Below are 26580 nucleotides of genomic sequence, written 5' to 3'. Positions count from 1 at the left end.
AAATTAGAGTGTCTACTTAGCCGTGTTGTAATAAGGGTTGCGAAGATTTTGTGCCAATTTTACCAAAAAATTGGCCTTTTATCACAATTTCCTACCCTTACAGTGCAGTTCAGTGCAGTTTTGTAATTTCCTACCCTTACAGTGCACTAGCTGAACTATGAAAATCCTACCCTCTTAAGGGCCAAAAACAAAACAACTACTCTCGGGTACCTAATAGCCGGGGGGGGGGGGGGCGCTAATTAATTTTTCGAAAATTTTCCACCCAGGACATTCTTATTCCAACCCCCCCCCCCGTTTATTGATTTTTAGGAATATTTTTTCTGAAAGTTCCCTCTTTTGCCCTAATTCTGCTGTATTAGCCTCATTTTCGAACATTGTCCACCCAGGACATTTTTATTCCAACCCCCACGCTTATCAAATTTTTAGATTTTTTCCAGCCCCCTGCTTATTCCAAACCCCCCGGCTATTAGGTACCCGAGAGCAACTTTTCCGCGCTTATACTAACAACATTGGCTTTGGGTTGGGTCAAACACAAACTCTGTAGTACAAAACTGTACGAAAAAGTGCATATCTCATGTAATGTAGCGCAAACTCAAACACAGTCACTCTTTTTTACGAATCTGATAGCGCTCATGAAAGTGGTTCTGGATATCAGATTAAATAGAGTGTAAGACCGAAAGAATTTTGAAATTTATCTTAGATATCAGGGTTGCTTACAGACATATATCCGTCACATGGTCAATATATCACCAGAACTATTCTTTGACACAAGCACCTGGTTACCATTTTAAAATTCAAGTCATTCAATATAGGTAATGCTCTTAAATTGTTTCTTTTGGCGGTCCAAATTGTTCGAAAAATCTCAAAGAAAGCCCAATAAGATAGTTATACTCCAGGTAAAAGATGAATTTTGAGCGTTGTAAAAATACACATCACGCAATTTTGAAGGATATAACAAAGGGTGGTAAAACAAAGTCAGAAAGGATATACATTGAAATGTGTTCTTTTTAACATAAAAATTTTATGTGCGAAAAACACGACGAATTATCAAAAAACTAGCCTATTTGACGTTGTTCAATATAAAATACATCTAAAGTGGAAATAAAAATTACTCAAATAAATTTTTGAAAATAAAAAAAAAATGAGACAAAGTTTATATGGCAAATCTGTACAGGTAGGAGCAATCAAAATATACCATAAAAATTGATGCGGGATGGGATCAAAGACAAAAACATTAAATGAAAATTTCATTGGGAAGATGTAATCCATAACCCAACCTTCAAGCACTCACAGCCATTTTTCTAATAAAACAAATAAATTATCTTGGAAACGTAAAAATATCAAAACTTGAACAAAATACTCTTTAAAATATACATAAATTTATCTATATCTGAAATATACCCTATGGTAAAAATCTTGCATCGATTCAAAGTACACGTTTTTTATAAGAATAAACAAACTATATAAAAACAAGGAAAGAACATTTCAAGGCTTCGTGGAATCTAAGACACCCAATTAAATATTCAAGCACTTTTAGGCTTAAAACTCAATGAACATCCGAGACTTTAATAATCTTAGATGTTCTTATAAAAACGTGTATCAAAAAACAAAAACAAATAATCTTGACAAAAATTAACAAAAGATTTATAAAACATGTATCTAACAAAAATTTAATCAAATCTTGGGCTTTTACCGTGTATGTACAAACAAAACAAAACAAAACTTTCCCAGCCGCTGTAAAAGCGTCTAAAGTACCAGGTATAAAATTTACTGTTTTACAACAAAATAATTAAAGTCCAATCGCTTTAAGGGTACTATTCTTTGCTACTATAGGGAAACCATGTCAGTGTGATATAATAAGAGTAATTTCCACGGGAGTGGTTTCTACACGATAGCGAGAAAGAGTGCGCATTGTAGGTGAATGGACTTTAGAAAATGCGTACATAATCCTATGTTAAACAAAGGCATGTCTAAATCATAAGTTGATGTGTAAACGAAAGATAACTCGCTTCAAATAAAAAATAACACTTCGTGCTATCACATGCCTCCAAATATAATTTTGAAAATTTATTCATCTCAATACGAGATGCCAAAGGTTGCCTTGTTGATCGTAGTTTTATGCATTAAATAAAATCCAATGAAACAAAATGAGCTCTTCCAGAAAATGTCACTTTCTCCTCGGGGTAAATCACTGAAAATTGTTATATTATAATATCCTCCACCCCCATGCTCAATTTTTTTCTGGAAAAGCCCAATGCTAGGTTTGAAAAAAATTTAACTTCATGGATTCGTGTTCATGCTTATGGAGAAGACGGTAATTAAACTTCGTCTTTTTTCTTTTGATAGGCCTTTGCAACAATCCTCCAAAAATGAAACAGGTTCTTCAATAAGATTTCTTCAGGAATATTTTCAACGCTTTCGACTTTGGTTGACTTTTCATTCATATCTTCGTAAATCTGGAGTGAGTCAGCCAACCTAAAATTACCAGAAAATTTATCCATGCATTTTACAAGTAGTCATGTAAAAGGATTTGCTTAGAAAATTGTTGAATCTATATTGCACACTTAAATGATTGGACCTAAATGTATGCATTTTTAAGTTTTTACTAGAAAAATTAGTTCAAGGCAAAAACAATGGGCTGTTCTATTAAAAAACCATACAGGGGGTGTACGAACCTTTTCAAGTTGAAAAAAATGTGTGGATACCCCCTGGAAAATTCTTTTCATACCTCAAAGTGAGGGTGGACGAACTAAAATCAGTACCTTACCCCCTGGAAATTTTAGAATAACTATCTACTGTACCCCCTTGGAAAAATGAAAAAATCCCCCTGGAAATTTTTCTCGGATTACTCTCTGGAAATGTTCGTCCAATGGCCCAATTTTTACCGTAAAATATCAATTTATCACCCTCAAACCACACATATTAGTCTAGCCGCAAAAAAAAACGCTTCCCCGTTAAAATCAGTGCCCTATAAACAAAAAAAGTCGCTTACGAAAGATCGACAGCATTGTCTGGCATCGAATTGATATCACCACAAACAAGGTATTCAGTTAACAAACAAATCAATTCGAAAGAATCCAAATGTCGTAAAATGTTCTTCATCTTGTTTTCAAGATCGTCCGACATCTCCAAACAATATCGGTCTGGACAGTCGAATGGATTCTGGTGGTGGTGATAGAAAAATAAATAAAATATGAAACGTTGGTATGTCAAAATCAACTAATTTGATCATTCACCAATTAAAATTATTCTTTTTAAACAGACGCACCTCTTATGCTGACGAAGCAGAATCAATAAAAAATTCTCAAAATTATTTTATTCAAGAATGTTGTATAAGCAATCCTTTAATTTCTTCATTCTAAGAAAAACATCATTAGACGCTATGTTATCAACATTGATTTTTTGTAAGAGGTCTGCAGAGGCGTAGCCACAATTTTCGAGGTGTGCTGCAGAAAGCCCCAAAATTTAGACGCGCAAATTTGTACAAATCTATAAATGTCACACTAACCAGTAACAGTATTTCTGAAAAGAAAGAATTGTAACGAAATTTTACTTGATCTTGCATGTCCAGTCGTATAGCGCGTTCAATGGTCAACATCAACCAAGCTGAATACAAATGTTTCAAACGTAGTGTGCCTCGCATCTAAAGAAACATAACACGATTGAACTTTGAGAAAATAACGGTTGAATCAAATAAAAAAAAATGCTGCAGTCTCCAATTGACGGATAAAAATAAATGATGTGCACCACTGGAGAGTCTTCTGAGAACTTTTGAAATTTCCCACCCAATACGTCACTTAAACAATAGAAAAAATCACGTAATAGGTAGGAAAAAAAACAGAAAGTTGCATAATTTTGTGAAGTCATTGCAGTGGTGCATATCATGAATAATCGAGCAAATTTCAAGTCGAAAATACTTTAATTTTGATACAGAGGAGTCTCCATAGCTCAAAAACGGAAAAACATTTCGAGTTGTGGAGTAGGGATATTATAAGGCAATGTTGACTGAAGGGACCATAAAATTTATGATTTAATCTTGTTCGAGTTAAGGAGATATTAAAGTTAGACTATATTACCCTCTCGTTGGTTGGAAAAAGTTAGTAAGAGTTATGAACGAATATGGGAAAGATTACCGTTCTGCTTGGAAGGTGTTTTTCGACGTTCATTTTCAAAGAATTCTGAAGATATTTATGATAAAACTGATCCTTGTCAACTGGTGTGATTGTTGACGTCAAAAATCCGATAGAAATTTCAACGGCGTTTAGAGCGTGCGTGACGTCAGAAATTTCTTTCAATTCCATCACCATTTTTCGCTGCTCTCCGAACGAAATGTTGGTCTGTAAAAATAATCAAGGTTGTATGTTTATACGTCAGAGTTTATTCAGAGTTTTGCCTTAAGCTGTAACGTAAGGTGTATTTCTAGAACACCAAAATCGAGATTTAAAACTTGTCTTTGGAAAATAATTCGCAAAGATATCAATATTTTTACAACATTTTAAAAATCCTTTTATGGACCTTTCCCAAAAAAAATACAAGTGAGCATAATATGATTTAGAGGTATACTGCGAAGTAATTATTCAAGGTAGCGAAAACAACTAATTCGAAACGTTATCCGTACCTGATCCACATTTCTCTTCAGATTGGTGAATTTTCGTGCACTGTGTACATCGTCCAAATAAACAAACTCTTTCATTTCAAATCGAATCATAGATTTCCCATAAAATAACTTGTCCGTCAAATGTTGAGAAATCTTCTCCAAATTGTATTCCTCTTTGGTCCCTTTACCAAGTTCCAAGGAATAATCACAATTCGTGTAGACCAATGGAAGTAGATCTGCCTCTGCCGAGTAGTTCACCAAATCAAGGTCTTTGACATTACTGAGAGACGCATTGTGCACCAGTGATCCTTGTGTGTCTTTATACTGGGCAAGAATCTCGTTTTGATGTAGAACAAGTAATTTGGCAAGCGCCAACAGACCTGAGCCGCGTCCTTCTGGTTTTAACAGAAAATATTCGAGCGGTGTTTTCATGGAGTAGTCTTGGTTAAAACAATCTTCTGCAACCACCCGACCTGTAAAGAATAACAAAACCTTGATATACCTATCCTATAATTAAGACAACTCTCAAGCTCAGATTTGAGAAGACGTTAAACATAGGCCATTTCACAGTCGAAATGGATAATGGGTAATCAGGATTAGTTGTGCTCAAGTAACGATTTGGGCTTCGCTATACGAAAAAAGACCTTCAAAATTTTTGAAAACTTTTAACCAATAGTAAATTGTCATTATCGCGGAGTGGTCCTGATTATTCACCACGCTTTGCGACTGTGAAATGGCCTTATTCTTTGTTATCTAATTATTTGATTCTCTATACAAAAGAATCATCACCAAATCCTTGATCCTGATGAAAAGAACAGTACCGAGCTGGTATTGCAGGAGATTTTCAGGGAAGAATTCACACTCTTGAGAAGTCCATATTTTCTTTGCCAGTTCGGATAGCTTATACCCTACAAGCTCTTTTTATTTGATCATTTTCATCACACCATCAAAACTGATACCAGAACAATCTTATAGGTTAAAACTGCAGACGAAAGAGGACTAACAAATGGTCAAGAAATAGTAATCACTGACAAAAAGACCCTTACCGTGCTTTTGAAGTCTCGATTTTAATTCCTTCCACATTTTGGAAACATCTTTGACAAGTCTTTTGAACTTCTTAAAATCTGAAAACAAATATTGGAGATAAAATAAATAAGAAATCTCTCGAAAGATAATTGATACTGTCAACATTATCAAATCAACAAATGGTTGATCGAACAATATTACAGTTGACTCTCTCTAATTCGATCTTCACGGGACCGAAATTCTAATTCATCGAATTAGAGAAAAATTCGAATTACAGAAGACTATTTTATACTACTTTACAACTGAGGCGACCGATAATTTTGTTCGAATTATAGAGAGGTTCGATAAGTAGAAGTTCGAATAAAAGAGGGTTGACTGTATTATCAAAGTCTTATCATAAATCGAACCTCTGCAACTCGAATGTCTCTTTAACTCGGAAAAGTCATTGGGATACCCTGAAATTTCCCGATAAAATCCTGTAAAGTTCCAATTGATAGAAACTCGATGGTGCAAACAGTTGATTAAAAAAAACTACCAAAATGAATTATTTTTGACATTCATTTACCCAAATACCCCTTAATGTTAAAGGCAATCAAATTGATGAAGGCGCAGCTTAACCAACTTGGCTTACCAACCCTAGCCTTGTCTATATAAAACAACAAAGCACCCTGTTGACCACAAACAATTTATATAAAATACTAGATATACACCCCAAACTAAAAGAAAGGAATCAAAATATTGCGACATCTTTACAGAAACCGGCAATCTGTTTGATTGAAAACCATGTTTGTATGTTTGTTTGGTTAGCATTAGACTAGTAAACTAGTCGGTTATTACTTATAACCTTATATGTCATAACCTTATAATAAAACTGCCAATCAAATAATGTAAACACTAATTAAATATTCAGCGCGCGTGAGAGAAAAGGAAAATAACCGACTAGAAGCTAGGCTGCCCGCATCCCCTCTGATAAGTTTTGATATAGGGGATGCGAATCAGGCTCACAAAACCGTTCCGAACTTAGCAAAAAATCTGCTAACCAAAAAAAGAGTTGAATGATAGAGAACTTTGATTGACAGTTTGTCGTCTTTTGTTATCTTGAGAGTTTTGTTTGCTAATTCAATTAATTTCGATAAACAAAAAGAAATAGAGTTTTTATTTGAATCTTTATTTGATTTCTATTTACGTCATCAAATAACTCAAACAATACACATCAAGTTTTTTGAAAAATACAAGTCGCCAAAATTCTGCAAAATACATAGCTATTCGGTAATTTTCTCGGAAGCGATATCAGAGCCTGATTCGCATCCCCTATATCAAAACTAATTTGGGGATGCATGCAGCCTAACTAGAAGCTACTTCCAACGCCTTTTTTTCTTCACCTAAAATCGTAAGGAGAGACGCGAATTTTCGCGCAGTCGAAGATAGAGCGAAAATTAGTTTCTCCGCGATCTCGCACTCAAATAGTAGGGCGTCAGGGCGTGATCGTGAATGGGCGGACGGGCGTCCGAGAGACATGGGTTCGAGTACGCATGCTCAGATGAGACATGTATGGGTTTAAAAATGGTAGCCCTTTTTCAAAACAACATCTCGGGTCGAGGGCTCTGGACATTAACCTTACTTACATAAATCTTATATTTTATTTTCATGTGATGCATCGACGATGACCGGAGGCAACGAAACGGGATATGTATCCAGAAAAACACTTCCGATTCTATAGCCGACTAAAGAGCAACCGGACAAATCAGATACACGATAAAAACTCGATAACGAACAACCACTGACAACACCTGCAAGAGAAGAATCCGAGCATTCCGAACTCGAAAGACGAAACGATATGATACGATATCCTAACATTGGTCGATGTTATCATATATTTCCATCGAAAGAACTGACGAAAATTAACGTAATTACAAACGAATTAACGAGAGGCGGTAATTATGAACGATTTAATGAGAGATCGTATTTGCGAGAGACTCAAGAGTAGTGCCTTAACCCTCGAGGACGCGACCGTGCATTGGGACGAGGAATATGTATTTTCCTCTCACGAAGGGGTTTGTGGCGCATCCGGCCGGTTCGCAATCACTACTTTCTACGAAATATTACCACGTTCAAATTTACAACAATGACACTCGAGCCAAGAATTTATTATACAGTACTCAACGAATAAACTTCTTGTATTTTATCCGCTGTCCAGAGTATCCTCAGTGCTTGCAAAGACCCGTCCACCAAATTATAAAGAAAACACTGTGTCTTTTCTTCTGTGGGTATGGGAGTCGGGAGTTTAGGGTGCGGGAAGTTACTATGGTTTAGAGTTAGAGGAGAAATACAGATTTCTGTATGTCTGACCCGTGCGGGATTGCATTTATTTTTCTTTCTGTTTATTGCGTTTTTAGAAATGCTCATTTATTTATATGTTCCCATGTTCAATGTTACTATGAAATATCATTTAGTCAAAAAAGTTGGATGGATTCTCAAAAACCTAAAAAAAGTTGTAAAATTAAACAACGTTTTTTGAAAGAAGTAGCTTCTAGTCGTTGAAATTCAGAAAAGAGACGCAACTTCACCCCTTCGATTTTTTTATTTTGAGCTTGATTTTTTGTATATGGGTCTTTTTACAACGACTAGTTTACTAGTCTAGGTTAGCATTGGAAAGGAAGGTGGTGAGAGAATTGTTTTGATTGAACAAATTGCCGGCACAAAGCTGTGGTCTACTTTTACGCAGGTTCATAATATTGCTTCAACAGGGTCGAAGTGTTTTATATTAAGATATCTATAGTCGGTACCTTCATTGGTTGTTTTGATGGCGTCTTCCAGGGTTTGTTCTTGCGCAGTCTTCTTGTTAACCCGAAAGTTGAAATTTCGAGTCATAATTTCGTGTAGTTGTATGATCTTGGGAAGCTCTTTGACTTTGGAGATGATATCCTCCTTGAAAAAAAATTAATAAGTGAAAGAATTACTCTCGGGTACCTAATAGCCGTCCCCCCGCTAATTAGTTTTTCGAAAATTTTCCACCCAGGATTTTTTTCCAACACCCCCCCCCCGCTTATTAATTTTTGAGATTTTTCCACCCCCCTCCGCTTATTCTAACTCCTTCGGCTATTAAGTATCCGAGAGTAGCAGTTGCATGTGTAAGTTTGCGATTCCAGTCGAGGGCAATACAAAAGCTCGTTTATATAAGCTGTCTTTATAGGGGAGGGCGTCCCTCACAGGCCGTCTCTTACTTAAGAAACTTGACATTACTTTACAGTTGTCAGGAATCAAAGCAGAGCGACAAAAGACCACTTTCTAGTTATTTGGAATGACTCAGGTTGAATCTACAAACATGCACACGTTTGTTGTATACAGAACATATATTAAGGGGAGAAAATTTCGAAGAATAAATATTCGCGGAATTTAATTTCACGGTTTTTTGACTAATCCGCGAATTTTTTTTTCCCTTAAGGTAGAATAGTTGTCGGCTGTCTAATTCACTGGTTGTCAAAGTAATTTCTCTATCTTATTTATATTGGGGAATCTTAGATAGAATCTCTTGAGAATTCCCCATACTACTACCCCGAGAAAATTCGACAGAAAAATCTTACGTTTTCAACAAATTTTGCCAATTGTTTAACTGAAACTGGAACCTGGGCCATGAAAGCTTTCTGTTGAACAACAAGTCGAAAACTGGCCAAATTGATAGTAGACCAATAACCCCAGAGTTGAAAGCAACGTGCTGGCTGGACATCGTTGATCGTTGATTGATATGGGAATTCAACTTCATACAAATGTCTCATCAAAACACTTTGTAAGGATCGGTCATCTTTGATCAAAAGGTTTGTGTAATTGTTCAAGTCATCCACGTAAGTCTAAATCATAAAAGAAATTTTTCAGTTTACATCACCGAATTTTTTCTACATGTCGGCCACTGAGAAAACACATTAGAGTCGAAAAACCTATTTAAATGCTGGGACGGTCACAACAAATAAACAAAGTGTTAGCGTATATGCTTTACACTGTATGCCTGTCATTTTGGACTTTTCGTGTCACTGAAAATTTAAGGCTTACGAATGTAGAGAAAAAAAATCTTAAAACTTCAGAGAAAACTTTTTCAAAATGTTCGTAATATCAATAATAGGGATTTCGGGTCGTTTACAACCATGTTTCAAAGTATACATACCTCAAGGAACTTTCTGATGATATGTTGGTCAAATGCTTTCTCGTGTGTAATACGTCCTTGCTTTGTGGAAAGGTATTGGGCTTGAAGAACACCTAACAGAAGAAATTAATAGTTTTGATTATAATTCTTATTTGACTACACGTAGGATTTTTTATTTTTTGCTGATCAATCAAGTAGTCTTCTACTGAGACCAAATTCATACAACGTTCACATGCTACGGTTTCGTTTCGCTCCGAAACGAAATGAAGCCATTCTTTTGGTTAAATTCAAGTTTTACATCACTTGTAACCAATACATTGACTTCGCTTCGTTTCGGAGTGAAATGGTACGGTTACGTGCGAATATGGTCTCAGAGGTTACGGTTCAACATCGCTTCGGTATGGTTTTTGTTACGGATAGGAGCAGTTCATATTGGTTTTGAAACGTTTTGCAGCAAGAAAAACGTAGCAGTTCCGTTCCGATGGAAAAAGTGGAGCGTTACTATTTCGTCTGTCCTGATTTGTAACGTCTTCTTTTTTGACGTTTTAAATTTTGTTGTTTATACAGTGTTTCGGAACCGCTTTGTTTCGGACCGTAATGTCTGAACACGAATCGTAATAGCGAGATTTTGTATCTGGAATTCTCTACGGCTACGGTTAAAGTGGCGAGGGAAATGGCGAGTAAGACAGTAATGGCGGGTGAAAGCAAGTTCGATATTTGACGTACGACATTATGTCAACTTTGCTAATACGGTGTTTTCCCCGTACAGAGTGAAGTAGACAACGACATGTCGCCTTTGGTGACAACCCGCATGGGGCAGCCCCGCAACCGTAGCCGTAGAATATTTCCGATACATAATCTCTCTGATGTCTGAATAGAGCAACCTGGGTGTGATGGAAACACTAACCTAAAAATATTTTCAGTAATATTTAAGAATTAGATGACCTCAGAAGAAAGGTATCACTCACCATTTTTGTTAGTGTTTTTCATGAGTAATTTGAGCAGCAAATGCACCACAAGTTTTGCTCCATCTTCATTCAGATTCAAACCTTTCTTGATGAGGTAGAGATCGTGTAAGACATGCTCCGTGAAAAATTGGATCACATCTTTGTTTGGGTTGGGCGTGATAAGGGCGTTGATGTCCTGAATAAAACACCACAATATAAAGGCATATCCAGCTACAGATACACGAAGGAAAACCCTGCTTTTCGGGTGCACTTGATGGCGTTTGATTGTAATTGTCAGAAATCGATTTTTCTCGACTTTGAAAATAGTTAGACAAAAGTACTTAAAAATTTTCACAGGACCATAAAGGTTTCTGCAGGCTAAAATATCCCAAAACATTCGATTGGGAGTTTCTAAACATCGACCAAAAACAGCGACCACGACCAGCATCAAATATGATGAATATCAAAGTTTTTATCTTTCGTTTGGATAATTGATGGCGTATCTTACCATTTGATGACCTTTCAAGTATCCAAGAAGCATTGATATGTGGATCAGAATTTGTTGTAAAACTACCGAGATTCTCGTCAATTCGCGTTCAGGAATAGCATCAAGTGATCGGTTTTGTGCGTCGCCGAGACAATGACCATGTTTTGTGTTATCCCTATTAAAAAATCAATAGTTTATGGAGCTTATACTTTTGTAATAATATCTAAAGTGAAGGTCGTAAAAATCTTAAGAAAAGAAAAACACCTTTGACGACGATTTGACCTCATGTCACCGCGCGAAAACGTCTAAAATGTTAATCAGATTGATTCTCGACAGATTTCATTTCGCGTTTTCAAAGTATTGTCATTCTCACAAATTTAAATTTTACGAAATCACGCAGGATCACCGATTCGCGAAATTGAATCCAGATTTTCAGCGAACAAATAAATTGTAAACTTATTATTTTGACGTTTTTAGGGTCACTTAATTTTTTGAAAATTCGCGAAATAAAATCAAGACAAGGTCTACTGAAGCATTGCTTTTAAATAATAAATCCCGAACATTTCGCTTTTTTCTACTCCGGTTAAAGTACGAGGCTATCAAATAAGTCAATCTATACCGGCCACATAGTACACATAAAAATACGTATGTTTAGAAACCTGTTTGCAATATTTGTTTTTTGTCCAGCAACAAATTTGTAATTTGTACCACCAATTGGTTGCTTACACTCTGGACAAGTAAATTCTTGGTTCGGGTTACCACACTACAAAAAAAAAAAGAATCTAAATCTTTGCCAAATATAGCCTGGGTGCCACTTATAGCTTTTTTGATAGACTGGATGGCGCTGATAAGTAGACCGGTGTATTTAGCTTCACTAGACTCAGCGTCATTAAAAATTATCAGAGGTAGACTCTGGTATACGTCATATATAACATTTCGGTGGTCTATATTTTACCGTGATAGCAGTGATTTTCACAGGGTCTAAAGTCAGTCAGCTCAGCTATCTGCTATATGCTAAGCGAAACATGGAAGGAACATGAGTTTGCACCAGTAAGCCCCTGGTTTGTTGCATTAAAACTTTCGACCACTTTGCTACCACTCCTTAATTGTTCCACAATTCAAAAGTCAGGTTTCTTAGCAGATTATAAACTGTGAGAACAACACAGTATCGCCAATCGCTGTTCGATTTTTGCAAAAAGTTCATATTGTGAGATTGGTTATAATTGGTGAAGGTTCACTACTTAATTAAGATAATAGTTGATACCTCAGTGATGACATATGGATATCCGCAAGAGCATTCTAAGAGAAAATAAAAGGAAAACAGAAATGACACTACCTCTAACAAAATAAGCAAAACGGAAAAACTGCAAACAAATAGCTATTTGTCTTCGCTATACCCTAGAGGCAAATTATGATTAGTTTCGAAAGCCAAAACTTTTTTATGGCTAATCGAAAATCGGTATTGTAGTTACCATGGCGAGTGAATTTGTTATAACCATTGGTGGGCATCACGGCTTCAATAGCCTCAAAATTGTCACTTGGCATTGTTGGAAGGTACGAGTCCTGTAGAGAACAAAAGATACAAAAACTTAAAAACACCTACATAAATTCTGTAATAAAACCTCATAGTTTCTTTAAATCCAATTCACTCATAAAAACTTTAAATCACACTGGACCACACACAAAAAAACACTTACTCCAAAAAGTATACACAAATTTTTGTGAGAAACAATATGAGAACATAAGGCTTTGATGGCCAAAATATTAAGATTTTTGAAAAATGAAAAGACAAACAACCCAGATATTCACCCAAAGAACAAGTGTGCCAAATTTTAGTCAAATCGGACCATTTTTGACGAATGCGGCTGTCACGCCTGTTTTCAGACAGACAGACAGACAGACAGACAGACAAGTACATTGCCAGATTCTAGATCTAGTTGAGAAAAACGTGTACCCACACAGTGACACCTACATTGAGATGATCTTTTTAAGAAAAACAACAATGCAGTTGTTTTTTCTGCACGGTTGACCCAGAACAAATCTATGATTACCTTCAAAGTTTGAGGACTGTTTGTAAGCGCTTTGAACAAGGCAATGAAATCACTTTTGGAGTGCTTCAAAACCACAGCAAGATGGTATAAGAATTCCAAGATGTTTTTATCTGAATTCTGTCCTGCCATTGCTAAGTAGTTGTCCAAGTTCTTGAAAAATAAAAGATATTTATGTTTGTGTATTCAAATTAACAAAAGAATATCCCAAAATGTGCGCTCCCGCAGCGCAGGAGAGGCAAAATATTCTTATTACTTTTATTTGACAATGCTGTGTAATCTAATGGCAAAAAAAACATTTTTTCATGTCCTTAACGTAGAATTCGCAAATGCCAGAAAACGAAGAAAACGGGCAATATATAAAACTTACTTTCAGTTTCATCTCTTTAATTAATGTATCTTTATACTAAAAAGAAAGAGAAAACGATTATGTAAGTTTTAATACTATTTCCAATGGATGAAACAACGAATGGTTGAAGGGTTTGTTAGGTAGAAAGACAAAATAGCTGAATATCGTTATATTGAAAAAAGCTACAGAATCGGACTTTTTTTATAGTTATCCAATTTTAAGATCAACAATTCTGTAACTAGCCAAAAAAGATGGAACCTAAATGATCTGAGATAACATAAAAACTACCAGAAGAACAATATCAAAAAAATGTCAAGATTGCATCCAATACCTGTTGGTCAATTTCAATATCGGAGAACACATCAAAATGCAGCGTTGCCAATTCTTTGACAAAGTCCTTTGTCTGAAAGCGATAAAGAATACATGTTATGACATTGAGTAGTATTTTAATAGTTAATGACAATATATAGATTTGCGAGTACCTTAAAGGAAGAAATTTTTGCGGGTATTTAATTTTGCCGAAAAGGTTTTTCTAAGAAGGAAATTAGGCGGATTAATTTGATGGATGACTTGCAAGAGATAATTTGGCAGCTGTATGACATTTTTGGCCAACGATCGTTCTTGAACAGAAAACTTGGACTGGAATAGCATAATTTGGGATCCTTAATGATGGAAATTAATTTAGCGAACTTTTATCAAATCTTTTGGTTTTGTAGGAAGGCAAAAATAAATGGTGAGAACTATTCAAAGTGGAAAAAGTACTTTCATCAAAAATAAATATCACTTACTTTGCTAGCAGAGACTTGATGGAGGGTGCTGTTATCATCAGGGTGCAACAGGAATTCCGAGATCGCCATTCTCGCATCTTTGTACGATTTATCGTAAATCAAGTATCTGTCGTAGTTGGTGTTCTATGAAAAATAAGAGAGCGTTTTTTGAAATTCGTTCAACGGAAAATATAGAGAATATCTCGGCCATGCTTGGGGAATACAAATTTGTACCGTTATGAAAATGTCGATCTATAGAGAGGCGAGACCCCAATTTAGTTAAATTTCAAGGAAGGCAGTTAAGAAACACAATGTTACACCCCCTTTTCAGACCCGGTGGGATTTCATCAGCCAGTGGGGGTAAACATATCGGGCCAAACTCGATGGGGATTGATAATCCCATTTTATGATAGCTGGGGAATTGAATTCCATTGTTTTCTAGCCAGAAACTTCAGTGGGGATGGAAAAAATAGCACAATATTTTACAGTGGGGATTTGCCATCTAATTATTTTCAGCGGGGACAAAATTAGAGTAGAATTTTTCACTGGGGACGATATTTTGGCCAATTTTTCCAGTGGCAAGGGTTCCCAGTGGGTCTGTGAGAAGGGGGTGTAATATTCTCCACTTTAAAAAAAATGTAAAAAATGTAATAATGTCTACCAGGGAGTACTCACATTTTGCTTATTTTCAGGAGTATCCAGAGCTAGCCATGAATGTTCGTTAATAACATTATGTAACTCTTGTTTCCCATAAACATGGATCATTTGACGGTGTAAAAACATGTGAACGTCTGTGTTTTTTATGTCTTTTACCAAAAGACCTAGACTAGCGACAACACTTTCTTGTTCTCTTTTTAACTGTCGATCCTCTTTCTCTTGAGCTTTCTCTTCAATGAATTTCGACCCCTCGCTAGAAAGAATATCTGCACACGCCGATAAACAGACTCTTGTTTGAGCAATCATTTCCAATAGTTTGACGTCTAGTGTGTTTGTCGGTCTTGGTGTGGTGAAAAATTCACGAACGTCGCTCAATGTTGTTGAAACATGGTTGAGATAATGTCTTGTAAAATCACCATTCTTCTTGTAAACGTTAAAAACGGTGTTTGTGAGATGATCCTAAGATAAAAATCAAACTTGATCAAAATAACTAAATAGTGGAGATTGAAACAAACAGCCTAAAAGGAAAGTCAGCTGAACCAAAATATTGAACATATCTCTGTCTCAAATTTATGTTAATTTAAAATTCTGATAACCGAGGCAAAAGTAGGTAAAAGATTTCACAAAAATGATTGAAAGCAGATTTAGAAGAATATGCCGCTTCAAAACAAAGAAAGCACTAGAGTTGACACTCTCTAATATGAATTTAAAGGGGAATTGGATTTTCATCAATTAAGGGACCTTTATTGAAAAGTAGAGCGTTGTTTATGAGAGTTTCTTGTTGACGATGACTTTGAATATTATCGAATGATAGAGCCTTATTAAATAGTAGAACATCGAATTAAAAAACGTCAACTGTATATTTTTAAATCTGTCATTCTAAATGCTGCACAAATCTGAAGACTTCACTTTTTTCTTAATGGGAAAGGTTGAAGATTCCACTCTAACTCTAGGACTTTAAACTCTTAGCCCAATCGTTCAATGTTTCGAGAAATCAATCAAAAGGCGCTGGAGATACCTGATAACAGTAGATGAAGATTTTGCACATATTCCAAATATCAGCTTCGTCTTGGCCATTCGTTGAATTTCGTTGAATCAATCTCAAATTTTCGTCGAGATAATCTTCAACGTACTTCTGAACTTCTACTTCCCTATGCGAAAGAACGAATCAAGATTTTTAAAAATCGACCTTTTTAGAAGTAGGATGAAATGTACGCGACTAGGGGAAATGTTTTAATGGGATAAATTTTCGCGGGAATTAAATTTCACGGTTAAGCATATCCGCGAAATCAAACTGGGCCTTTCTAAATTTCCATTACAGCTTAATTTCGCGGATGACACTCAAATCTACGAAATCTGCGAAATTTAATCTTATTAAAGTTGTAATGCAAAAGTAGTAGTAATTTAAATTAAAGGTGTGAACTTTTTGCAAATTAAACCAGACATGGAGTTTCATCAAAGAAGATCAGTCAAGAAATGTAAAATTTTGAGAGTAATAATTTCCGTAAAACTGAAAGGCAAAGCAGAGACAGGGTCCATACCTGCTAAGAAGTTGTTGCAGAATAAACGACCTGATCACAGGAGAGTCATCAATAGCATAATCTTCAACGGGAGAAAATCTTTTTGTGCCACCGCCAGCGTTTTGAGTGAAAGCATATCCCATGATGTGTGGAATAACTGTTTCTTGATCGATTCGTTCGAAAGCTTCTTTGGAAAAACAAAACTCCACCACAACGTCAATAAAAAATTGTAAACAATTTTCTCGTAATGCGGACATGTCTAACTCTTCGTCTCTAAAAGCGATAAGGTGAGAATTAACGATAAAATGGACGAGCAATTAGCAGTCAATCAGAGTTGGTTCATCAAATGTTTCCAGCTCACCCAAATTGAGACTTATACGCATCCATAATCAATGATAAAATGAACGAGAAATCAGCATTCAGTCGTATGAGAGGCTGTTTATATGGAGGCGGGCAGGCCCAATTAAGTAAAGGTGGTATGGATTTTCGAACGTTACGTCACACTTTTTGATGTATCAAATGGCTAGAAATAGATCACGTGACGTCCGTATCCCACCTCACCAAGATGAACAGCCTCCCTAATCAAATGGCGTTCTAAAGACCTAGGTAGTGCTTTGACATTAAAGTCCTGTGGTCTCAAAGATATATGCCCCTGCATTGTGACGCGAGAAACACGAAACATCTAAACCCGTTTATACCCTTCTTTTTTGATGACTGTTTCTTTCAAAAACGTTTCGAAAATGATCCACGATTGTTTACTTGTCATTGCATCTGGAAGACCTTGGATGTGCTGGATGTGAAAAAAAGAGTTGTAGTATTAATATGATAAAATAAAGTCTAGATCCTAAATTCAGGAAAGGTTTTAAAAATGCATGGATCCAAAGAATTCCGTAGTCAATATCTCTCTGTCCAATTTTGAACCACAGATGATCTTCTGGTTAGTTAAATCGATCCAGCCAGCAAGAGTGTGCAGTGCTGACGAGTCCCAATAAGGACGAAAATTATACACCTTCTTTGCCACCCAAAACTCACAAGTGTATAAAGCTGGACAGGAATCTCAATTCTTCACATTGTTGGCAAAAAAGGAACAAACGTTCAAATTTTACACCAATTACCAGTATACTAATACAATCAAGCTTGACAATATAGGGTTAATGGAATAATGCAGTAATAAATACCTGATACAAAGCATTCAATGCGAGGGATCCGGAGATCTTTTGAGGTTTTGACGAAGAATAGATGACATCGTTGACAAATAAATGCAACATCTTCACTTGAGCCCATTTTAATCTTGAAAAATCAAAAGTCAAGTATTCAATTAACTACCTGTAAGTACCTAGGATATTATATCTCTTTTAAGGATAGCAAGAAACAAGTGTAAGATGAATTAATACAGTGAACTCTCGCTTATTCGAACTTGTTTCTAGACACACAAAGGAGGAACCCTCATTAAACAAGTAATACTTTAATGGACTTACCTATTTATAAAACGAATAATTAGAATTTAATGGAAGTAATGTATAATTTTGGGCATTGCCATTTTACATCATTGTGCGAAAAATCATGAAAATCTGTCGAGTATAAGTTGAAAAAATGAAGGAAACCGTTTTACGCCGGTTTTCGCCTGTTCCGGCGATTTCTAAGGAGTTCCGGATTCAAAGGATGATTTTTTTGGAAATCAAACAATGCTAAGTTTTGGGCATCATCATAAAGAACATTTTTCTGTAAAGAAACAATTAAATAAGTTGAAAAAATGTGACGGAAATGTGAAAAAACGACGATTTCCGGCACATTTCCGGTTCTACAGACCGGAAAAAATTTTTTTTCGGCAAGCGGTTTTCGACACCTTTTCGGCAGTACTAATGTGCATCTATGTGCAAAAAATCGCAAAAAACTAATGATAAAATCTCGAGAAAATCTCAAAAAACCGCTTTTTTCGGGATATTTCCGGTTCTACCGGCCGGAAAATTTTTTTTTTCGAAAATCGGGCTCCGTCACATTCGAGGGTTTATAGTAATGCACCTTTGTGCAAAAAATCAGAAAAATTGAATGAGCCAATCTCGAGAAAAGTTGGTAACTAACTAACTAACTAACTAACGAACACGGGTTAATTTATAGGACCTCCACCCCACCGGGGTAGGTCCAAAAAACATTCTCTATAATTCAAACAAATAAGAACCCCCGTTCGAGCTCGGATTAGCGGGAGTCAACTGTAGCAAGATAGCAACAATCGATGAAACCGCCCACTGGTTATAATGGATAACAAATCAATATTAACCGCTGGATTTGATATCGATATTAAGAATCGATAACTGATCGATATAATTGTTAGTAGGACGTTATTGATAACCTTAGTGATTACAGCTGACATAAACATGCTTAATTTTGGGTAATAACATCAAAGAAGAGATAGGGGAAACTCACCTTAACTCATCTCGTTCACAGTGCAGTAAAATGGCTTGAATGGTCTTTTTGAGGCCTTTGATAGCTGCATAAACTTTGACATCCTCAATAGGGTCATCTTCAGGTAGCAAGTCGTTCAGAAATTCGTTCAGTGCGATAATGTCCAGTGGCTAATTGGATACAGAATTTAAAACGACAATTAAAGGTCAGCGGAAGGAACTTAAACAACTTGAAAGACTATTATTACGGTATACTATCTATTAGCACAATTACAATTCTCAGGACTGTGGCAAAAAAAGTTTTAGTGGGTAAAATTTATTTCGCCTCCACTCATGGAAGTTATTACGAAAAAAGTTGTATCAAGAAAGTTTTAACACGTTCGCTGCCGACTACAAGTATACTCGTAGTAGAGGGGTCAAAATACCGGTGGTAGGGCCATATTTTTTGATACTGGAACGTTTGCTTTTTATTGCATTTTTGAAAACTAACAGGAAGGCATTTGAAGCAAAACTCAGGTCACAGGAGGCTCTGAAAGTCAAACTTTCGATGAAATTCAAAGAAGCCAAATTTTCGATTTCTTAAAAGGGCTCGGCATTGAACATGTTAAAAGAAAAAAAACTCCCTTGGTTGGGTAAGCAATATAAGTTGGTGTTGAAGCTTACATTTCCACTTTCCAGATTTTTGAAAACTCCTTGAATCAAATGTGGCAACGTTCGGAGTAGTTGAATAGCGTTTGCGAATGAATCTTTGCATCTTTCGTACGTCAAATGAAGCATTGGGATGCTTTGAAAATACTCAGTCTTTGAATTCTCTTCCATTTCTTGGTCTTCTTCTGTCTCGATGTTTGCTTTGTTTATTTCTTGCACGAGTTTATTCATTTCAATGAGAAGGCATTCAGAGAGAACCTGGAAGAAAGATTTTCAAAACTTAATCTTCACCTAGGAGATAATTAAGTTACAGTAAGTCCCTGGTTATGATATCTTTGAATGTCTTGATTTGAGCATACATTGACATACTCTCGGGTACCTAATAAGCGTCCCAGCCCCCTCTCGCTAATCAATATTTTGAAAATTTTCCACCCAGGACATTCTTATTCAACCCCCCCCTCTTTAAAATGTTTATGAAACTTCCCTTTTTTGCCCTAATTCTGCTGTATTAGCCTCCTTTTCTTCAAGAATTTTCCACCCAGGACATTTTTATTCCAACATCCCCCCATTCCCCCTTTTAAGAATTGATAATTTTTCCACCCACCCCGCTTATTAAAAACTCCTCGTAAATTAGGTACCCGAGAGTAGTGAGGTTTTCATAAGTTCAATAATTCTGGAAATGAAATACCTCGAAAAGCTCTTGAGATAACCCATGAAAATTGACGACTACAAAGTCTTTGAGATATCTCATTAGATTATGCTGACCACATTGCAAAAGCACTTCGCCAAATGGTGCTTGAGATATTGATTGCAAAATTGAACAAGTCTTTGCCATAGAATCTAGAAAAATATTATGAAAGACTGATGAGATACAAAAGTTATAGGTTTTAGACGAGCTTTCTGGTCAATGAAAATCAGTTTAGGATTTAAATTGATTATGTGTTAGTAGAATGAAACTGTTTTAAAAATAAAGTAAAAGTGCTTTTATTTGAACTTGTAAACGGAGGCGAAAAAAATCAAGGACACGTCTTACCAGGTTGATGGTTTTCATTAATCATGTTATCCATAATCACCATAATATGTTGTGAAAAAGGAAATTGACAATTCTCGATACGTTTTGGAAATCTTGAGACATCATTTCTAGACGTCGCACAGACCAGCACTTCAAATAGCTCCAGCCACAAATCAATAAATTGTAGAGAATTGGCGATCAACATCAGATTGTTATTGAAATCAAGCTCGTACACCAAATCTCCGAGAATTGGACACACTTTTTCTTCAACACATCTGACCAAAGCTTCGCCAAAGGTACCGTAATTTGGAATATATCTTAGCTCAACGGCTTCCTGGGGCACCCAATTGGCAACTTTCTTTTTATCAGCCGCCTTTTGTTCACCTTCCAATAAGCGAGCAAACATTTGTTGCATGATAAGTTGGGCAAACTTCATTGATTCCTCTGAAAATATTTAAAGAAGAAAATGGGAAAGTTTACAAACGTACACAAAAATATATTCTGCTCGGCAAGAATAAGAACACAAAGACATAGAACTACCAAAAATATTCCAAACACTTCGTTCAGATTTATTCACTTTCCAGAGAAAGTATACAGTAAATACTTTAATGGGATAAATTTTCGCGGGGACTTAATTTCGCGGATGCCACTATTAGGAAACAATATTTTCAGAATTTTTTTGCCTTCTACTTTCAAATCAGACATATGTTCGTTGTTGAAATATGCATTATTAGCGCTTCTTTGATACCAATAAACATTTAAAAAGTAGTTTATTTGATATTTTTAGAGTTTTGTCTGAGAATGTTTCGCGGATAAGGCTTTTCCAAATTTCCATTGGAAGGGATGAACCCCAAATCCGCGAAATCCAAATCCGCGAGATCCGCGAAATTTAATTTCCGCAAAATTTAATCCCATTAAAGTATATACTAAAGAGGAATAAGACTCCTAAGTTTCAAGTTTGTTTCTGGTAAAAGAAGATTCTTCAGAAAATTTTTGTCTAACTTTGTTACTTACTAGTTTCTCTGTGGAGCATTTGGTTCAAGATGTTAATCTTTTTGGTGATGACGTCAGCCTTCATTGCAGATTTTTTGTTGACAATTTCAACAGCTCCTTGAACTGAACTTTGAATCAAATGAAACCAATCGTAATTTTCTTCAAATAAGCTGCTGATAGGCTTGCCAATGTAATTGATCAGTTTTGGTTTGCCATCTTGACGGATTTCATCAATATGAATACATTCCCAAATCGATTGATAGGAAACAAGACTCTTGGCACCACGAGTGAGTTGCAATAAAAAGACAACTTTGACGTTGTCACCGTTTTCAACTTGAGATGCAATTTCTTTAGTGATGTGTTGGGCACAAGGAACCAAATCTCCCGAAGTTTTCGTGAGACTGTACTGAACCAAAATGATACTGTTCTTTTCTCCAACTTTCTGGTATGTAGATCTGAAAGTAATAGATCAACCAATGAATCAATTTAATACTTCAATGTATAGAATAGCTTGAATTATGTCAAAAATTTTTACTTGTCTGCCTGGGTCTCTATACTGTCAACATAGGCTCACCCAAAGACTGTATCAATCAAATCGTATCGACCTTTTTTAGTTATATCAGACTCATGTTTGAGGTAAAATTATTTCTTTTTAAAATTTTGAGTTTTGATACCCAGACTTACCTCAGTGCTTCTCTAAATGAATTTTCGGTCTGGAATTGCATCAATGAAAGAGCTTCAATTTGGAAATCGAGAACTTCAATTTTTTCCAACTCTTGAGGAGAAAGCAGCCTTGAAAAGGTCGTGATCTAAAGAGAATGTGGATGATATTTACAAATGGAACAATTTATAACATTATAATGGTTAAAATTTACAGGCAAAGCTTGAGAGATTTTACAAAACAGCCAGTTGAGAGATGAACAAGTGATACTTTTATGGACCTACCTAGTTGTGCATTCAACACATATATAATTGATATCTACGTGAGCGTGACCATTAAACAATCATTCAGAACACAAATAGTGACGATCTATTAAAATTAGTCGTTTGTTTCTTATAAAAAACACGTCTAGAAACCAACATTTCATGCTCTTGAAATATTCTTTGATATTCAAGACTTCGAGAGCAAAAAAAACATCTCATCAAAAAATTCAGTAATTTTAAGAACATTGATGTATGCTTATTAATAGTGATTCTTATAGATAAACATGCGTTTTTTGAGCCAACAAAACCTTTTTCAAAAAATCAGCTCGAGCCATCTTTTATTTACCTATGATGGTACCCTACTTTCATACAAAAAATAAATGATCCAATTTTTTTACAAAGTCCAAAAAAAACAACCGTTTTTTAGCCGTTTTTTGGCCCAAATTTGCCCAAAGTTTTTTTTCGAAAATCGGGCTCCGTCACATTTGAGGGTTTATAGTTATGCATCTTTGTGCAAAAAATCATAAAGAATAAAAGAGCCAATCTCGAGAAAAGCTAATACCTAAGTAATTGATAATGTGCTTAAAATAAATATCGAATTTGGCCAGTTTTTCTATAAAAACACGCCAAGCAACCAAAACGTCATGTCTAAACACACGCATTCTTCAAAAGTAAGCCCTCATGAGCAAATAAAACATCTATCTCATAAAAAAATTGCGTAATTTAACTAAGAACATTGATGTATGCTTAATAATAGTGATTCTTATAGATAAACATGCGTTTTTTGAGCCAACAAAATTTTTTTGAAAAAATCTGCTTGAGCTATCTTTTACCTATGATAGTACCCTACTTTCATACAAAACCCGTTTTTTAGCCTTTTTTGGCCCAAATTTGCCCAAATTTTTTTTTCGAAAATAGGGCTCCGTCACATTTGAGGGTTTATAGTTACACATCTTTGTGCAAAAAATCAGAAAAAACTAACAAAGGTTAATTTATATGACCTCCACCCCACCGGGGTAGGTCCAAAAATGAACATTTCGAAAATTTAAAGGTCTTATTTTTAAGTGTTCTCATTTCATATCAGGACGGTGTAAAACAATACTGAATTTGTCTTTCTGAGTAATCTTGTTCCACATACATGTTAATATAACGAAAATCATATCGAATAAATGTCAGAAGGAAATCAAATTATACTTGCCTGATAAAATCTAGCAAATTTGTTCAAGATGATGTCTTTACAAAGGAATTCTGGCAACGAGGAATGGGTTTGCTCTTCAAAATAAAGATTCCAGTATTTTTCGCGTTCATCTTTCGGTAAACGTGCCATGGAATCTGGTGTTGCAACTTGTAGCAGTTTCTTCTTGCTCAAGTCCAAGATCTAAATCAGAGAAAATGAATCCAAACTCGGGGAAATGCACTGTTTTTGCAAGCATGTGTGGCTAAAAAATGACTTTTGAAATCACAGTCTAAAAGGGTATGATAAAAAGTGATACTGTATACTTCAAGTAATCTCATGGTTGATTGAAATTTGGTTGACGTTTTTGCTTACGTTAATTTGTAATTTCCCGCGAACTTGTAATTTCCCTCCTAGCTTTTGTAATTTCCCGCAAAAGTGAAATTTTCTTCGTTTGGAATATCATCACGATTTTTGACTTTCTTACTAACTTCAAAGGCTTAAGTAAATGGAATACTATCCAATTAAAACTCGATTCGCATTTCTATGATTTTTCTGAGACCTCTTTCTAAATTTTCAGATTGATTTCCAGTGTTAAATTGATGTCTTTCAGAATTGTTAGAATTTCAATCCAAACCATGAGATTAACCAGGAATCCCATGCTTGTTTTCGTGAAATTCTGGATAAATTACCCTCGGTCAAATTTCGAAATGTTTTAAATTTCCCTCGTTGCACTCGGGAAATTTCAAAAAATTTCAAAATTGACCTCGGGAAATTTATCCCGAATTTCCCTCATAACCATGAGATTACTAGTACTAATTTTCCCTTCATTTATTGAAATTTTACCCATAAAATTACACCCTAAGCTCCGCACAAGATACCTAAGTGACATACTGGGTCAAATGCATGAATGAGACAATTAGTTACCTCTTTATCACTGGGCATTTCCATGTGTCGATACAGTTCAATGATGATAGATGCACAAGTGTCATTGTTATACCCAATAAACGCATCCTCGCAATCAAACTTTTTCCTGAAAAATTGAAAAGATCATTAAAAAAAGCCACCGCAAACGAAAGGGTGTATTGATGTCGGCTATTCTACTTTTGAGTATAGATCACGAATATTACTTTCTGATAAGTGACAAAAAATATGTACATGTTGAATTGGACACACCTTGCCAAGCTCAATATCGTAAATATTTCCCGTGTAGACCTGCACATATTTTTGTTTATTCCGTTTGTGAAAATTTATGTTAGTTTGGAAAGGGCAGCAGCTTACTTGACTTTTTCTTGAAGATGGTTCTATTCTTGACTTTGCGAAATCGTTTGTGTTTTAAGTAAAATCCCATCTTTAAGTAGAAGAGGAACTTATGAAGCACTTACCTTTCTGAAGAAACTTTAGCAAAGTGATTGGCCCATTCAGTGAGCTCCCATTCGATTTCCAGCTGGTTAGGGCTCATTGCAGTGGCCGTAACCAGGAAATGTTTCTCCAATCGATTGATGAGAGGAATAGGGAAGGTTTTGTAGACGTTCGTCTTGTCTGCCATCACGATCAACCTGGTGTTGAAAAAAAAACACATCGTTTCAAGTCAATAGGACAATAATTCATTCATATATGTATATAGGTATTTCGAGCCCTTTGGTAAACCAAGAGTAGAGGCTTTCCTTTGCACAACTCAGCGTTATTTTAGCTTCCCATTTAAACAAAGTCTGACTTACTTGAAGTCTTCGTGAACGCGACATTTGACTCTGTGTGTTCCAAGACCAAGATCCACATATCGTTGACCACCCATGTACACATAATACTGAAAATAGTTTGATGGAAAATCAATACAGAAAAGTTACCCACTATATGATGGTCAAACTTTGAAATGGTAAAAAACTGAACGTTTATTTAGAAGTCAAGATAGCACATAATGGGCAACTATTGGTCAACGAAAAACCAATACAATCTAACTTAACCCTACCTGATTGAGCGCATCGTAAAGACTTTCATAAAGGTTTTCCATGTTCAATAAAATGACAGTTCTCCCTGTCTCCATACACATCTTGATCCGATTAATATCCCGACATACCTGGAAAAAGAAATTTCATTCAAGTAATTTTTAAAATTTTCTGAGTAAGTTAGTAAAATTTTAGAACATTTAAATCATCATCTTTTGTTTTTTCAAAAATGATTCGCACTCTTTTTACCCGATTTAACCCGTACTAGGGGAGGGAGCTATTTCTGTTCGGGGGTGAAACTAATGTTAATAATCTCATGCTCATTTCATGCAAAAAGACCCACTAGATCAAAAGTTAAGAGTTGGTACAGGAACAGTCCATCCCCTAGTTTTGAACCACCCTGAAAGCCTAGTATAAATAGGGTTAAATACTTGAGTAGTTCTATAAGTCCATAAAAGTGTAGCAATAATTTAGAAAAAAAACTGTTAGAAGAGAGAGGTGTACTTACTTGTGTGAATTCTTGATCTTTGGGGAAACTACTTCCAAAGATGACAGTCATATTTTCATCCAACGACATTCCTTCAATGATTGGTAAAGCAGAATATTTCTCGGTCATCACTAACAGATAACGATTGGAAGTACATCGTTTCTTGATCTGGTTGTTGTTGCTGTTGTTGTTGGTAGAAGTAGAACAAGCACATGTTGGTTCGAAGCTTTTTCGAATCATGTCCACTGTTGACATTGTGTTTTCTTCATTTTCCTCTTCGTCTTCGGCCTCATCCTCGTTCTGAAATTGAAAGATAATAAAAAAACATGGGATGTAGGATTATTCCATCTTTTATAAAATATCCCATCATCCAGTATCACACCGAGATTTACTCCCAGTAGGATAAAAAAATCATCCTCGTTCTGAAATTGAAAAAAAAGCACACACTTGTCACATGA

The 26580-nt window shown here is 35.7% G+C and overlaps 1 protein-coding gene across 1 annotated transcript in view; it reads right to left on the bottom strand.

The window, feature by feature from the left end:
- Positions 1–1622: 1622 nt before the first annotated feature.
- Positions 1623–26580, bottom strand: part of LOC136810234 (E3 ubiquitin-protein ligase rnf213-alpha-like) — a 104457-nt gene continuing 79499 nt past the window's right edge. Inside the window, exons 53-87 of the mRNA XM_067066802.1 lie at positions 26144–26422; positions 25659–25766; positions 25411–25496; positions 25075–25248; positions 24617–24722; positions 23714–23893; positions 22276–22400; positions 21613–22046; positions 20620–21042; positions 20275–20426; positions 19602–19844; positions 18961–19109; positions 17715–17826; positions 17235–17326; positions 16558–16809; positions 16035–16167; positions 15035–15475; positions 14381–14503; positions 13924–13995; positions 13614–13649; positions 13247–13396; positions 12668–12758; positions 12460–12494; positions 11855–11958; positions 11217–11370; positions 10730–10904; positions 9783–9874; positions 9208–9471; positions 8410–8551; positions 5644–5721; positions 4619–5070; positions 4134–4337; positions 3554–3643; positions 2993–3162; positions 1623–2475 (exon numbers count right to left, since the gene is read on the bottom strand). Coding sequence (XP_066922903.1) covers positions 2319–2475; positions 2993–3162; positions 3554–3643; positions 4134–4337; positions 4619–5070; positions 5644–5721; positions 8410–8551; positions 9208–9471; positions 9783–9874; positions 10730–10904; positions 11217–11370; positions 11855–11958; positions 12460–12494; positions 12668–12758; positions 13247–13396; positions 13614–13649; positions 13924–13995; positions 14381–14503; positions 15035–15475; positions 16035–16167; positions 16558–16809; positions 17235–17326; positions 17715–17826; positions 18961–19109; positions 19602–19844; positions 20275–20426; positions 20620–21042; positions 21613–22046; positions 22276–22400; positions 23714–23893; positions 24617–24722; positions 25075–25248; positions 25411–25496; positions 25659–25766; positions 26144–26422 — 6078 coding nt within the window. The 3' untranslated portion in view covers positions 1623–2318. The remainder of the gene's footprint in view (positions 2476–2992; positions 3163–3553; positions 3644–4133; positions 4338–4618; positions 5071–5643; positions 5722–8409; positions 8552–9207; positions 9472–9782; positions 9875–10729; positions 10905–11216; positions 11371–11854; positions 11959–12459; positions 12495–12667; positions 12759–13246; positions 13397–13613; positions 13650–13923; positions 13996–14380; positions 14504–15034; positions 15476–16034; positions 16168–16557; positions 16810–17234; positions 17327–17714; positions 17827–18960; positions 19110–19601; positions 19845–20274; positions 20427–20619; positions 21043–21612; positions 22047–22275; positions 22401–23713; positions 23894–24616; positions 24723–25074; positions 25249–25410; positions 25497–25658; positions 25767–26143; positions 26423–26580) is intronic.

This window comes from Clytia hemisphaerica, unplaced genomic scaffold (assembly GCF_902728285.1).
Source record: "Clytia hemisphaerica strain Z4C2 unplaced genomic scaffold, Clytia hemisphaerica genome assembly, whole genome shotgun sequence".
Classification (NCBI taxonomy): domain Eukaryota; kingdom Metazoa; phylum Cnidaria; class Hydrozoa; order Leptothecata; family Clytiidae; genus Clytia; species Clytia hemisphaerica.
Note: the sequence above shows the minus strand (reverse complement) of the source record. Positions and strands in the feature narration are given on the sequence as shown.